This window comes from Somniosus microcephalus, chromosome 12, assembly GCF_052327205.1.
Source record: "Somniosus microcephalus isolate GS21.2 chromosome 12, FLI_Smic_1.0, whole genome shotgun sequence".
In the NCBI taxonomy this organism is placed as follows: domain Eukaryota; kingdom Metazoa; phylum Chordata; class Chondrichthyes; order Squaliformes; family Somniosidae; genus Somniosus; species Somniosus microcephalus.
Genome location: NC_140998.1, coordinates 1,104,596 through 1,120,854, shown reverse-complemented (window position 1 = coordinate 1,120,854; position 16,259 = coordinate 1,104,596). Strand labels below are relative to the sequence as shown.

Here is a 16,259-nt window from a genome sequence, read left to right as displayed (position 1 = left end):
GGAGTCCTCAACATTGTCTCTGGACCCCATGATGTCTCATGGCTTCAGGTCAAGCATGTGCAAGGAAACCTCCTGCTGATTACCACCTACCGCCCTCCGCTGATGAATCAGTACTCCTCCATGTTGAACACCACTTGGAAGAAGCACTGAGAGTAGCAAGGGCACAGAATGTACTCTGGTGGAGGACTTCAATGTCCATCACCAAGAGTGGCTCGATAGCACCACTACTACATGCATGCTAAAAAGTGGAAGCAGCATGCTATAGACAGGGCTAAGTGATCCCATAATCAACGGATCAGTTCAAAGCTCTGCAGTCCTGCCACATCCAGTCGTGAATGGTGGTGGACCATTAAACAACTAATGGGAGGAGGAGGCTCCATGAATATCCCCAATCTTAATGATGGTGGAGCCCAGCACGAGAGTGCAAAAGACGAGGCTGAAGCGTTTGCAACCATCTTCAGCCAGAAGTGCCGAGTGGATGATCCATATCGGCTTCCTCCTGAGGTCCCCACCATCACAGAAGCCAGTCTTCAGCCAATTCGATTCACTCCACGTGATATCAAGAAACGGCTGAGGGCATTGGATACAGCAAAGGCTATGGGCCCGACAACATCCCGGCTGTCATGCTGAAGACTTGTGCTCCAGAACTAGCCGCGCCTCTAGCCAAGCTGTTCCAGTACAGCTACAACACTGGCATCTATCCGACAATGTGGAAAACTGCCCAGGTGTGTCCTGTCCACAAAAAGCAGGACAAATCCAATCCAGCCAATTACCGCCCCATCAGTCTACTCTCAATCATAAGCAAAGTGATGGAAGGTGTCATCGACAGTGCTATCAAGCAGCACTTACTCACCGATGCCCAGTTTGGGTTCAGCCAAGACCACTCGGCTCCCGACCTCATTACAGCCTTGGTCCAAACATGGACAAAGGAGCTGAATTCCAGTTGTGAGGTGAGAGTAACTGCCCTTGACATCAAGGCAGCATTTGACCGAGTGTGGCATCAAGGAGCCCTAGTAAAACTGAAGTCAATGGGAATCGGGGGGAAAACTCTCCACTGGCTGGAGTTATACCTAGCACAAAGGAAGATGGTTGTGGTGATTGAAGGTCAATCATCACAGCCCCAGGACATCGCTGCAGGAGTTCCTCAGGGCAGTGTCCTCGGCCCAACCATCTTCAGCTGCTTCATCAATGACCTTCCCTCCAACATAAGGTCAGAAATGGGGATGTTCGCTGATGACTGCACAGTGTTCAGCGCCATTCACAACTCCTCAGATAATGAAGCAGTCCATGCCCACAAGCAGCAAGACCTGGATGACATTCAGGCTTGGGCTGATAAGTGGCAGGTAACAATCGCGCCACAGAAGTGCCAGGCAATGACTATCTCCAATAAGCGAGTCTAAACACCGCCCCTTGACATTCAATAATATTACCATCGCCGAATCCCCCACTATCAACATCTTGAATGGTCACCATTGACCAGAATCTTAACTGGACCATCCACATAAATACTGTGACAACAAGAGCGGGTCAGAGGCTGGGTATTCTGCGGTGAGTGTCTCACCTCCTGACTCCCCAAAGCCTTTCCACCATCTACAAGGCACAAGTCAGGAGTGTGATGGAATAATCTCCACTTGCCTGGATGAGTGCAGCTCCAACAACACTCAAGAAGCTCGACACCATCCAGGACAAAGCAACCCCTTGATTGGCACCCCCTCTACCACCTTAAACATTCACTCCCTCCACCACCGGCATACCGTGGCTGCAGTGTGTACCATCTACAAGATGCACTGCAGCAACTCGCCAAGGCTTCTTTGGCAGCACCTCCCAAACCTGCGAACACTTCCACCTAGAACGACAAGGGCAGCAGACGCAAGGGAACACCACCACCTCCAAGTTCCCCTCCAAGTCACACACACCATCCTGACTTGGAAGTATATCGCCGTTCCTTCATCGTCGCTGGGTCAAAATCCTGGAACTCCCTCCCTAACAGCACTGTGGGAGTACCTTCACCACATGGACTGCAACGGTTCAAGAAGGCGGCTCACCACCACCTTCTCAAGGGCAATTAGGGATGGGCAATAAATGCTGGTCTTGCCAGCAACGCCCACATTCCATAAAAACGAATTAAAAAAAGATAGACATGTGGGTGTATGATATTATAGCTATTACATGGTTGAAAGAAGGGCAGGAATGGCAGCTCAACATTCCTGGTTACAGGGTTTTCAGATGAGATAGAGAGGGATAAAAAAAGGAGGGGGTCGCAATATTGATTAAAGAAACAATTACAGCTGTGAGGAGGGAGGATATCTTAAAAGGATCATCAAATGAGGCCATATGAGTTGAGCTGAAAAACAAAAAAGGGGCAGTCACCCTGCTGGGGGTGTACTATAGACCCCCGAACAGTCAGAGGGAGATAGAAGAGAAAATATGTAGGCAAATTTCTGAGACGTGCAAAAACAGGGCAGTAATAGTAGGGGATTTCAACTTCCCTAATATTAACTGGGATAAAATTAGTGTGAAAGGTATAGAGGGAGCAGAATTCTTAAAATGCATTCAGGAGAACTTTTTTAGACAGTACGTAGCAAGCCCAACAAGAGAGGGGGCGGTTCTGGACCTAGTTTTAGGGAATGAAGCTGGGCAGGTGGAAAGCGTATCAGTGGGAGAGCATATTGGTGGTAGCGATCATAATTCAGTTAGATTTAGGGTAATTATGGAAAAGGACAAGGAAGGACGAGGAATAAAAATTCTCAATTGGGGAAAAGCTAAGTTTACTAAGCTGAGAGGTGATTTAGCCAAAGTGGACTGGAGACAGAAACTTGAAGGTAAATCAGTGTCAGGGCAGTGGGAGGCATTCAAGGAGGAGATAGTGAGGGTTCAGAGCAACTATGTTCCCTTAAAGAAAAAGGGTGGGACCAACAAATCTAGAGCTCCCTGGATGTCAAAGGGCATACAGGGTAGGATAAAGAAAAAAAGGGAAGCTTATGACAGATACTGAGGACTCAATACTGCAGAAAGCCGAGAGGAGTATAGAAAGTGCAGGGGTGAAATCAAAAAGGAAATTAGGAAAGCAAAGAGAGGGCTTGAAAAAATATTGGCAAGTAAAATCAAGAAAAACCCAAAGATGTTTTATAAATACATTAAGAGCAAGAGGATAACTAAAGTAAGAGTAGGGCCTATTAGGGACCATAAAGGTAACCTGTGTGTGGAGGCGGAAGACAGGGGTGTGGATCTTAATGAATATTTTGTGTCTGTTTTCACCAAAGAGAGGGACGATGCAGACATTGCAATCAGGGAGGTGGAGTGTGAAATATTAGATGAAATAAACATAGTGAAAGAGGAAGTATTAAGGGGTTTAGCATCTTTGAAAGTGGATAAATCCCCAGGCCCGGATGAAATGTATCCCAGACTGTTAAGAGAAGAGAGGAAATAGCAGAGGCTCTGACCATCAGTTTCCAATCCTCTCTTGCTACAGGCGTGGTGCCAGAGGACTGGAGGACTGCTAACGTGGTACCGTTGTTTAAAAAGGGAGAAAGGGATAGACTGAGTAATTACAGGCCTAACCTCGGTGGTGGGAAAATTATTGGCAAAGATTCTGAGGACAGGATAAATCTTCATTTATAAAGACACGGATTAATCAGGGACAGTCAACGTGGATTTGTTAAGGGAAGGTCGTGTCTGACTAACTTGATTGAATTATTTGAGGAGGTAACAAGGAGGGTCGATGAGGGTAGTGCGTTTGATGTAGTCTACATGGATTTTAGCAAGGCCTTTGCTAAGGTTCCGCATGGCAGACTGGTCATAAAAGTAAAAGCCCATGGGATCCAAGGCAAAGTGTCAAGTTGGATCCACAATTGGCTCAGAGGCAGGAAACAAAGGGTAATGGTTGAAGGGTGTTTTTGTGACTGGAAGGCGGAAGGGTTCTGCAGGGCTCAGTACTGGGTCCCTTGCTTTTTGTGGTATATATCAATGATTTGGACTTGAATGTAGGAAGTATGATTAAGAAGTTTGCAGGAAGTATGATTAAGAAGTTTGCAGATGATACTGAAATCAGCTGTGTGGTTGATACTGAAGAAGGAAGCTGTAGACTGCAGGAAGATATCAATCAACTGGTCAGGTGGGCAGAACAGTGGCAAATGGAATTCAGTCCGGAGAAGTGTGAGGTAATGCATTTGGGGAGGGCTAACAAGGCAAGGGAATACACATTAAATGGTAGGACACTGAGAAGTGCAGACGATCAGAGGGACCTTGGAGTGCATGTCCACAGATCCCTGAAGGTAGCAGGACAGGTAGATAAGGTGGTTAAGAAGGCATACGGGATACTTGCGTTTATTAGACGAGGCATAGAATATAAGAGCAGGGAGGTTATGCTTGAACTGTATAAAACTCTAGTTAGGCCGCAGCTAGAGTACTGCGTGCAGTTCTGGTCACCACATTACAGGAAGGATGTGATTGCACTAGAGAGGGTGCAGAGGAGATTTACGAGGATGTTGCCTGGGTTGGGGAATTTTAGCCCACTTAATTGGCACCCCATCCACCACCTTAAACATTCACTCCCTCCACCACTGGTGTACCGTGGTTGCAGTGTGTTACATCTACTGCACTGTTGCAACTCGCCAAGGCATCTTCGGCAGCACCTCGCAAACCCGCGACCTCTTCCACCTCGAAGGACAAGGGCAGCAGACGCATGGGAACACTTCCACCTCCAAGTTCCCCTCAAAGTCACACACCATCCTTACTTGGGAGTATATCGCCATTCCTTCATCGTCGCTGGGTCAAAATCCTGGAACTTCCTATCTAACAGCACTGTGGGAGCACCTTCACCACACAGATGGCAGCGGTTCACCTTCTCAAGGGCAACTAGGGATGGGCAATAAATGCTGGCCTTTCCAGCAACTCCTACATCCCCTGAACGAATAAAAAAATGTTTTTAAATGTCGCCAGAGGGAGGAGAAGGGCCATCAGGGCTCTCAACAGGAGGCCTTACCCTCCGAGGGTCTTCCGACAGCAATTCTCCTACCTTCAATTAAGCCAGAAGCAGTATCTTAGAAGGCTTCACTTCACCAAGGAGGTGGTCACAGAACTCTGCCACCTCCTGCAACCAGACCTTGAGCTTCAGGTCAGGGCGACCACGGCTCTCTCAGTGGCAGTCAAGGTCACCGTCGCCCTCAATTTCTTCACCAGCGGATCCTTCCAGTCTGCAACAGGATATATAGGTAACATCTTGCAGTTCGCCGTATCCGGGAGGTCACAGAGGCTCTCTAAAGTAGGAAAAGGGACTACATTTCATTCCCCATCACCAGAGAGAAGCAGGATGAGCGTGCATGTGGTTTTGCCAGGCTAGCGGGATTCCCCATGGTGCTGGGCGCCATTGACTGCACCCACGTGGCTTCGCGGGCACCGCATAACAATCCTGAGATCTTCCATAACCGCAAAGGCTACCACTCACTTAATGTCCAGTTGGTGTGCGACCACAGACAGCGAAGCCTCAATGAGAATGCCCACAATCCTGGCAGCAGCCACGATGCCTTCATCCAGCACTCTTCCAGCCACCACATCAAACTTGCGGCTGGCTGGTCAGAGACAAGGGGTATCCGCTCTCTACCTGGCTCATGACTCCCCTCCACAACCCCAACACTCCTGCACAGCACTCTTCTAATGAGAGCCATGCCGTCATGAGGAGCACCACTGAGCAGACCATCGGGGTGCTCAAGCAACGGTTCCGCTGCCTTGACCATTCAGGAGGAGCCCTCCAGTACTCGGCTGAGCGGGTGTCCCATTTCATTGTGGTGTGCTGCATGCTCCACAATCTGGCCATCATGAGGACCCAGCCCTTGCCAACAGGGATTGCGGGACCACCTCAGGAAGAGGGAGAGGAGGAGGAGGATGACGAGCAAGACAAGGAGGAGGAGGAACAGGAGTGAGGGAGGAGGCAGCCACGCAATCGGCCTTCTGGAAGGGCGGTCCGTGACCGCCTCATCAGACTGCGGTTCCAGTAAATTCAACCCCAGATCCCCGTTGCTCACCACATCCCCATCATTCCATCCCTGTCGCAGGCCAGGTCACAGCACACAGCTGAAATGAGAAACAGTACAAAATTATCCGGTGAATTAATAAATTTATCAATAATCAGTGAACACATCTTTACAACAACAATATTAACTATTCACCCTTGTGCAATCCCTTAGTGCCCCTCGTTACTGAAGTGTTGGCCCAGTGGCTGCAGCAGGGCTGGTGGAAGGCTGCTGAGTATCTGTGCGGGAGACTTCAGATGGCCTTGCAGGACGCCCTCGACCAGCTCTGGGCCGGGAAGGCCCGGCTATAGACTGCACCACCTCAGGCTGGGCGGCAGCAGTCTGGGCTGGCTGGATGACAGGCAGTGACAAGGGCAATGGCGGAGTGGCAGTGGTGCGAGCAGGAATGCTGTCATCCTGAGAGAGGACAGCAGCTTCCTGGTCCACTGACCCACTGCCACTCCCCCGGGGCAGCACCTCAGCATCCCTAGCAATCTGTAGTAGCACAGATTGCTAGCCTGCTGCGACACTGTGAAAGCCCCGGTCGATGGTGGTAGACCCAGCCACGATGGCAGCAGTCAGAGCTTGCATGGCATCAAGCGGAGACTGCATGAGAGCAGTCTGAGATTGAATGGCACCAAGCATAGACTGCATTACAGCACTAAGACGTTGTGTTGCTACTGTGCTGCAGTGGAAGCTGCCAGATCGCCCATCACACACGGCATCAGGTCTGGATCGCCATGGTCTCTCTGGGAGTCTACCATCCTTTCCAGACTGGAAATGATGGGCTCCATGGTGTGCGCAGAGCTCCGTGCAATGTTGGAGGCAGACTCCTCCACACTCCTTACCATTGCTGAGAGGCTCTCGGGCACCCTTGCCATAGCACCTATCATCTCCGTGTGCATGCCCATCACCCTTCTTCTAAAGGCCTCCCCATCGAGGTCCTCATCTGAGTCCTGTGCAGCAGAACTCGCCCTCCAGGGAGCTGGCCCCCGAGCTACCCTTTCCCCCTGGCCTTGCTGCAGCCCGCTCGTTCCTGGTGCATTACCCTGTGCAGATCCCACTACTATACTAGCCTCTAAAGAACGCGTAGTGCCAGTATCTGAGCTGGTGCCTGTGGTGAGACATGCAGTGATGCAGTGTATTCTTCCTCCTCCTCATCTCCCACCTCGCCCTCAATGGTGCCCTCAGGGACAGGCTGCTCAGGTGCTTTCTCATTATCTGAAAGCATAAAGGCACAAGAGTCAGGTTAAGGTGAGGGGAGGGGGGCAGGAAGGGACAAATGCATGCATACAGCATGATTAGCTGGAAAGCATGAAAGGTTTGTGGGGTGAGGGGGAACTAGGATGTGAGAAGGAGTAGGGATGAACATACCGTTGTTGTCCCCAAGGGGGTCAACGTCGCCGGTGGCCACAGCACCCGATTCTCCAGCGCAGACAGTGGTTGGGTGTCGGCTTGTCCCCAGCCTGTGCACTCCTGCTCCACCCTGTTGTGAGCCACCTTGGCCTGCAAGAGAAAGGAAAGTGTGTGAGTGAGTGTGGAGCAATGTGTCTGGGTGATGTGCCTGCCGTAGTTGAATAGCTGTCATTGTGTGCAAGGTGTGAGATGTGGGTGTGAGTGTTGGTAGATGGAGATTGTTGGTGGGTGAGTGCTGGGGGTGTGGTGCTTTGGCCAATGTGTGCAGACTGAGGTTCAGATGGTGGTATGTAGCATTTGTCGAGGCATTGACTCACCTTGACCACCCGGGTGAGGTCGTTAAATTTCTTCCTGCACTGTGTGTGGGTCCTGGGGACCACAGTGCTGCCCGAAACCTGATGGGCTACCTCCCTCCACATGGTATGGAAGACTTTGGCGAGGGCATCCTGCCACTTGCCGGGTAGAGCACCGCCCTCCATTTCACCACAGTGGACACAAACTCCTCCAATGCTTGGTCCGAAAATCTGCGGGCTCTTCCCTGGGGCATGGATCTGTCATGAGTACAGCTCCTTGGACTTGGCCTGCTCTTGCTTGCTGACACAGGTTCAGAGGCAGCAATGCTGGAAATTAGGTTCTGCAGCATCAATGAACCTCCCCTTTAAGAACTAGAAAGAGCCTGTGGCAATGATGACGTGTGATTAGACTGCACCTGATATTGGTTAGCGCTTTGAGTGTAACGTCTCTGAGCTAGGCTGTTAGTGCTTGATTTAGCACTCCTATCCTTTGAGCGATGACACTGAATTTTGCATACAGCGAGATTCATTAGCGCCTGGCGCTAAATCTCAAACTTTTCCAAAGTTAGCGCCCATTCCTGGGCGATAATGAATTTCTCCCCCAAAGTCTTTTATTTTATTAGTCAAGGACAACTATAATTACAATTACAGAACAGTGTTGGACTATAACCTGGTGTTGTGTGACTTCTTACATTTGTCCACCCCAGTCCAACTCCGGCATCTCCACACCAGAACAGTAGATAACAGAGGATCGTCACAAAGCTAACTACAGCCCCACTTTCTGTAGGTTGCCTGACAAGACCGGATCTAATTACACATTACAAACAAACTACTGGGTATGTCTTGTCCTCCAAGGGGACCAATCAGAAATCTGGTCCAACTCACTGGTGTTGTAAATAAACGCTGGCTCGATTAGATTCCAGCCTGTAACTCACTCCCGGGTGTCCATTTCTCAGTGTGAATTACTTGTTTCCTTCTTCTGCAGATGTGTTTTTCTCCCAGATAATGGAGCTTTCTTTGTTAACTACGTGATAACATCCAGTTTGATTGGGACAGCGATGGAGCTGCTGCGAATCCCGGGGCTGCTGGTGTACACAGCCCGACTTGTTTTCGCTAAATCGAAGGCTGAGCAGATACATGTGAAAAAGGTAAATGCCACGGGGAAAAAACTGAAAGGGTTCCCTTATTTATAAAGGTACAGTATACAGTGGAGAAACTGTTCACTGCGGGGAGTGGGGGAGGGTACAGTGGAGAAACTGTTCACTGTGGGGAGTGGGGGAGTATACAATGGAGAAACTTCACTGTGGGGGAGGGTACAGTGGAGAAACTGTTCACTGTGGGGAGTGGGAGAGTATACAGTGGAGAAACTGTTCACTGTGGGGAGTGGGAGAGTATACAGTGGAGAAACTGTTCACTGTGGGGAGTGGGGGAGTATACAGTGGAGAAACTTCACTGTGGGGAGTGTGCTGGGGGAGTATACAGTGGAGAAACTTCACTGTGGGGAGTGGGGAGGGTGCTGAGGGACAGGGGCCTGAGGCTCCCTATGTCAGGAGTTCCTGTGTCTCCAATTACGAGGGACCTGCCCTTTTATTGGTGGGGGTCCGGGGATTGTGAATATTGCACGCTTTGCATCTCCAAATGCTTGCTCACTCTCTTCCACCCCCTTCCCCTCCCTCTCTCTCTCTCTCTCTACCTCCCCCCACCTCCTGCCTCCCTCTCCCCTCCCACCCCACTCCCTCCCTGTTCTCTCTCCCTCTAGAATCAAGCCTATGAGTACCAGTTTGGCTTGGAGTATGCTTGGACCATGTGTATATTTGCTGTTGTGATGACGTACAGCATCACATGTCCGATAATCGTCCCCTTTGGTGAGTGTCTCTGACTAACCCTGTTCTCTAAGTAACCAGCTACACGCGTCCTGATTAACCAGCTACACGCATCCCGATTAACCAGCTACACGCGTCCCGATTAACCAGCTACATGCGTCCCCAGTGACATCATTACACATCCCCCTCCAAGGCCAATATATCGTTCCTGAGGTGCGGTGCCCAGAACTGAACGCAGTTCTCCAGATTGGGTCGAAGCAGAGCTTCATACAACAGTAACAGAATTCCCAGCCCTCGGTATTCCAGCCCTGTGGAGATAAAGGCCAACATTCCATTAGCCTTTTAAATTATTTTTGTACCTCTCCACTAGCTTTTAATAATTTTTCAACTTAGATTCCCAAATGTCTTTGCCGCTTCATAGTCCCTAGTTTCTCATCAATTAGAAAATATTCTGATTTATCTTTCGCTGATCCAAAGTGCATGACCTCACACTTCCCCACATTGAACTCCATCTGCCACAGTTTTGCCCACTCACTGAATCTGTCAAATGTCCCTTTCTGATCAACTACACAACTTACTGTCCGACCTAATCATAGAAAGTTACAGCACGGAAGGAGGCCATTTCGGCCCATCGTGTCCGCGCCGGCCAACAAAGAGCTATCCCGCCTAATCCCACTTCCCAGCTCTTGGTCCGTAGCCCTGCAGGTTACAGCATCCCAAGTGCACATCCAAGTACTTTTTAAATGTGGTTAGGGTTCCTGCCTCTACCACCCTTTCAGGTAGTGAGTTCCAGACCCCCACAACCCTCTGGGTGAAGACATTTCCCCTCAAATCCCCTCTAAACCTTCCACCAATTACTTTAAATCTGTACCCCCTGGTTTTTGACCCCTCTGCTAAGGCAAATAGGTCCTTTCTATCCACTTTATCTATGCCCCTCATAATTTTATACACCTCAATAAGGTCTCCCCTCAGCCTCCTCTGTTCCAAGGAAAACAGACCCAGCCTGTCCAGTCTTTCCTCATAGCTAAGATTCTCTACTCCCGGCAACATCTGCAAACTTGGTACACAACTCACTCTGTCAAGGGGCAATCGGTAGGATAAGGAAAAAAAGGGAAGCTTTTGTCAGATACTGAGAGCTCAATACTACAGAAAGCCGAGAGGAGTATAGAAAGTGCAGGGTGAAATTAAAAAGGGAATTAGGAAAGCAAAGAGAGTGCATAAAAAAATATTGGCAAGTAAAATCAAGGAAAACCCAAAGATGTAAATACATAAAGAGCAAGAGGATAACTAAGGAGGAGTAGGGCCTATTAGAGACCAAAAAGATAACCTATGTGTGCAGGCAGAAGACGTGGGTATGGTTCTGAATGAATACCTTGCGTCTGTCTTCACAAAAGAGAGAGATGATGCAGACATTGTAGTTAAGGAGGTGGAGTGTGAAATATTAGATGAGATAAACATAGTGAGAGAGGAAGTATTAAGGGGTTTAGCATCTTTGAAAGTAGATAAATCGCCAGGCCCGGATGAAATGTATCCCAGACTGTTAAGAGAAGCAAGGGAGGAAATAGCTTCAGGTGTGGTGCCAGAGGACTGGAGGACTGCTAACGTGGTACCGTTGTTTAAAAAGGGAGAAAGGGATAGACCGAGTAATTACAGGCCAGTCAGCCTAACCTCGGTGGTGGGGAAATGATTGGAAAGAATTCTGAGGGACAGGATAAATCTTCATTTAGAAAGGCACAGATTAATCAAGGACAGTCAGCACGGATTTGTCAAGGGAAGGTCGTGTCTGACTAACTTGATTGAATTTTTTGAGGAGGTAACAAGAGGGGTCGATGAGGGTAGTGCGTTTGATGTAGTCTATATGGATTTTAGCAAGATTTTAAAAGATTTTAGCAAGGCTTTTGATAAGGTCCCGCATGGCAGACTGGTCACAAAAGTAAAAGCCCATGGGATCCAGGGCAAAGTGTCAAGTTGGATCCACAATTGGTTCAGAGGCAGGAAGCAGAGGGTAATGGTCGAAGGGTGTTTTTGTGACTGGAAGGCTGTTTCCAGTGGGGTTCCGCAGGGCTCAGTACTGGGTCCTTTGCTTTTTGTGGTATATATCAATGATCTAGACTTGAATATAGGGGGTATGATTAAGAAGTTTGCAGATGATACAAAAATTGGCCGTGTGGTTGATAATGGGGAAGAAAGCTGTTGACTGCAGGAAGATATCAATGGACTGGACAGGTGGGCAGGAAAGTCCAGAGAAGTGTGAGGTAATGCATTTGGGGAGGGCTAACAAAGCAAGAAAATACACATTAAATGGTAGGACACTGAGTAGTGTAGAGGAACAGAGAGACCTTGGAGTGCATGTCCACAGATCCCTGAAGGTAGCAGGCCAAGTAGATAAGGTGGTTAAGAAGGCATACAGAATGCTTGCCTTTATTAGCCATGGCATAGAATAAAAGAGCAGGGAGATTATGCTTGAACTGTATAAAACATTAGTTAGGCCTCAGCTAGAGTACTGCGTGCAGTTCTGGTCACCACATTACAGGAAAGATGTGATTGCACTAGAGAGGGTACAGAGGAGATTTACAAGGATGTTGCTGGGAGTAGAGAATCTTCGCTATGAGGAAAGACTGGATCGGCTGGGGTTGTTTTCTTTAGAACAGAGGAGGCTGAGGGGAGATTTAATTGAGGTATATAAAATTATGAGGGGCCTAGATAGAGTGGCTAGGAAGGACCTATTTCCCTTAGCAGAGATGTCAATAACCAGGGGGCACAGATTTAAAGTTATTGGTAGAAGGATTAGAGGGGAGTTGAGGAAAACAATTTTCATCCAGAGGTTGTGGGGGTCTGGAACTCACTGCCTGAAAGGGTGGTAGAGGCAGGAACCCTCATCACATTTAAAAAGTACTTGGATGTGCACTTGCAGAGCCGTAACCTACAGGGCTACGGACCAAGAGCTGGAAAGTGGGATTAGGCTGGGTAGCTCTTTTCCGACTGGCACAGACACGATGGGCCAAATGGCCTCCTCCTGTGTCGTAATTTTCTATGATTCTATTCTATGATTAACGTAGTAAGACGTCCCAAGGCGCTGCACAGGAGTATTATAAGACAAACAAATTTGACACCGAGCCACATAAGGAGAAATTAGGGCAGGTGACCAAAAGCTTGGTCAAAGAGCTAAGTTTTAAGGAGTGTCTTAAAGGAGGAGAGAGAGGCGGAGAGCTTAGGGCCCAGGCAGCTGAAGGCACGGCCACCAATGGTGAAGCGATTAAAATCGGGGATGCTCAAGAGGCCAGAATTTGAGGAGTGCCGATATCACGGGGAGGTTGTAGGGCTGGAGGAGATTACAGAGATAGGGAGGGGTGAGGCCATGGAAGGATTTGAAAACAATGATGAGAATTTTTAAATTGTGGCTGATGTGCCATCAATAACTCAAAGACAAGGAGTTTAAAGGATTCAACTGAAGGCTTTTAATCACTAAGAACATTGCAGGTCTTTCCACATCGGGTTCGTCTGATAGAATGACTCATACAGCTCTTGAGATCTTTATATGACAAAAGACAGGGGCGTAGCCAATACACACAATAGGAAAAAGGGGGCGGTACACACAATACAAAGCAGGTAAAACACAGGGGCTGATGAAGGCATATATTTCATCACATTCACCCCTTTTACAGATTTAGTCTGTCCGGGGGTGTGATAGTCCTTCCTGAACGTCGCAACAGTACCTTGGGTTCCGACCGGGAGTCCGTGGTGCCCTCCTGGGCATACCCATGTGTTGGGGGTGTTGCAGGTACTTCTGGGGGTGGTGAGCCTGGGGATGGTGGAGGTTCTTCTGGGGGTGGTGGTGATGGGTCGTCGTTGCTTCCTGCCGAGGCGAGGTCCTTTATGGACACGGTGTCCTCATGCCCGTCGGCGTGCTTGACGTACGCGTACTGTGGGTTTGCGTGGAGTAGGTGTACTGCCTCCACGAGGGGATCCGTTTTGTGGCCCCTCACATGCTTCCGTAATAGGACTGTCCCTGGGGTGGAGAGCCACGAGGGTAGGGACACTCCTGAGGTTGATTTGCGGGGAAAAACAAACATCTTCTCATGAGGAGTGGCGTTAGTAGCAGTACACAGTAGCGACCTTATCGAGTGGAGTACGTCTGGGAGGACCTCTTGCCAGCGGGAGGTGGGGAGGCCTTTAGACCTTAGTGCTAAGGTGACCGCCTTCCACACTGTCGCGTTCTCCCTCTCCACTTGCCCATTACCCCGGGGGTTATAACTAGTGGTCCGACTCATGGCTATCCCCTTCGACAGCAGGTATTGGCGCAGTTCGTCGCTCATGAACGACGCCCCCCTGTCAGTGTGGATATAGTTAGGCATGCCGAACGTGCAAAACAGGTTGCCGAGGCACTTGATGACCGTGGCACTGGTCATGTCTGGGCAGGGGTAGGCGAATGGGAAGCGGGAGTACTCGTCCACAATGTTGAGAAAGTACACATTGCGGTCGGTGGAGGGGAGTGGTCCCTTGAAATCTAAGCTCAGGCGCTCGAAGGGACGTGTAGCTTTGATCAGGTGGGCTCGGTCGGGCCTGTAAAAACGGGGCTTGCATTCCGCACAGGTGCGGCAGTCCCTGGTCATCGACCGGACCTCCTCGATGGAGTAGGGGAGGTTACGGGATTTTATAAAGTGAAATAGCCGGGTGACCCCCGGGTGGCAGAGGCCATTGTGGAGGCCCTGTAGCCTGTCCCCCTGGATGCTGGCACACATCCCTCGTGATAGGGCGTCGGGGGATTCGTTGAGGGCCCCTGACCTATATATTATGTCGTACTCAAACGTGGAGAGTTCGATCCGCCACCTGAGAATTTTGTCGTTCTTGATCTTCCCCCTCTGTTTGTTGTTAAACATGAAGGCTACCGACCGCTGGTCGGTAAGCAGGGTGAAGCGTTTGCCGGCTAGGTAGTGCCTCCAGTGCCACACTGCCTCCACTATGGCCTGGGCCTCCTTCTCTACCGAGGAGTGCCTGATCTCGGGCCCTTGGAGGGTTCTTGAGAAAAAGGCTACGGGCCGCCCATCCTGGTTGAGGGTGGCTGCTAAAGCGAAGTCGGACGCATCGCTTTCGACCTGGAAATGGATGTTTTCGTCCACTGCCTGCAGCGCGGCCTTCTCAATGTCGTGTTTAATGCTGTTGAAGGCGGCGTGGGCCTCGGCCGTGAGCGGGAAGGACGTTGATTTCAGGAGGGGACGGGCCTTGTCGGAATAATTGGGGACCCATTGGGCGTAATAGGAGAAGAACCCCAGGCACCTTTTCAGGGCCTTGGGAGTGTTTGGTAGGGGTAGCTCCCGTAGGGGGCGCAATCGGTCGGGGTCCGGACCGATTTCCCTGTTTTCCACCACGCAGCCCAGGATACAGAGGCGCGTGGTGCTAAAGACACACTTATCCTCGTTGTAGGTGAGATTGAGTCTGAGGGCGGTTTTCAGAAATCTCGCGAGGTTCGAGTCGTGGTCTTGCTGGTCGTGGCCGCAGATGGTGACGTTGTCTAGGTATGGGTAGGTGGCTGTTAACTGGTTCTCATCGACCATGCGGTCCATCTCCCGCTGGAAGACCGAGACCCCATTCGTTACCCCAAAGGGGACTCTGAGGAAGTGGTAGAGGCGTCCGTTCGCCTCGAAGGCGGTGTATGGACGGTCCTCCGGCCTAATGGGGAGCTGGTGGTATGCCGATTTTAGGTCGATGGTGGAAAACACCCGGTATTGCGCGATTTGGTTAACCATATCCGCTATGCGGGGCAGAGGGTAGGCGTCTAGCTGGGTGTATAGATTAACCGTCTGGCTATAATCTATCACCATCCGCTTCTTTTCGCTACCCTTAACTACTACTACCTGGGCGCGCCACGGGCTGGTACTGCATTCGATGATACCCTCCCGCTTGAGTCTTTCTACTTCCGACGCAATGAACCGTCTATCCTCCCAGTTGTACCGCCTACTCTTGGTTGCTATGGGTCGACAGTTGGGTGCGAGGTTGGCGAACAGAGAGGGCGGCTTGACCTTCAGGGTAGCCAGACCGCACACTGTGAGGGGCGGCTGGGACCCACCGTAGGTAAGCGTGATACTTTGGTGGTGGCACTGGAAGTCCAGACCCAAGATCACGCTCACACAGAGATCTGGCATTATCAATAGTTTAAAATCTCTGTAATCAGTGCCTTTTACCGACAACATAACCGCGCAGAAACCTGTAATTTTTGAGGTATGAGTCTTATCAGCCATGGCGATTTTGCCCTGTGTGGGGACTATCGTTAGTGAAAGTCATTTTACCAGGCTAGGATGAATAAAGCTTTCGGTGCTCCCGCAGTCAATCAAGCATTTAACCTTGTTCCCGTTTACCTCTATGTCCATCATCGATTTAGACAACGGATGCGGCCTGGATTGATCCACTGTGATCGAGGCCACCAGTGGGTCCTGGAGGTCCGTGTAGTCGGGGCAAGATGGTGGACTCCATGAGGGTGGACAAGATGGCGTCCAAGATGGCCACCCCCACGGCGCGCACGCGGCGGTGGTGGAGTTGGAGGCGGGGTTCCCTCTGCAGACTTTGCTGAAATGTCCTTTCTTCCCGCATTTAAAACAGGTGGTGCCCTTCGCTGGGCACAGATGCCTGGAGTGTTTGTCCTGGCCGCAGAAGTAGCATTTCGGGCCCCGATGCATTGCGGCAGTAGTGGGGCTCCTGGGTGGGGGCTGGGGCTCCGA

General features: G+C 50.2%; 1 protein-coding gene across 1 annotated transcript in view; it reads left to right on the top strand.

The window, feature by feature from the left end:
* tmem63c (transmembrane protein 63C) overlaps positions 1 to 16,259 on the top strand; it is a 346,423-nt gene that overhangs the window by 288,206 nt on the left and 41,958 nt on the right. The window contains exons 18-19 of the mRNA XM_086004159.1: positions 8,706 to 8,868; positions 9,480 to 9,585. Coding sequence (XP_085860285.1) covers positions 8,706 to 8,868; positions 9,480 to 9,585 — 269 coding nt within the window. The remainder of the gene's footprint in view (positions 1 to 8,705; positions 8,869 to 9,479; positions 9,586 to 16,259) is intronic.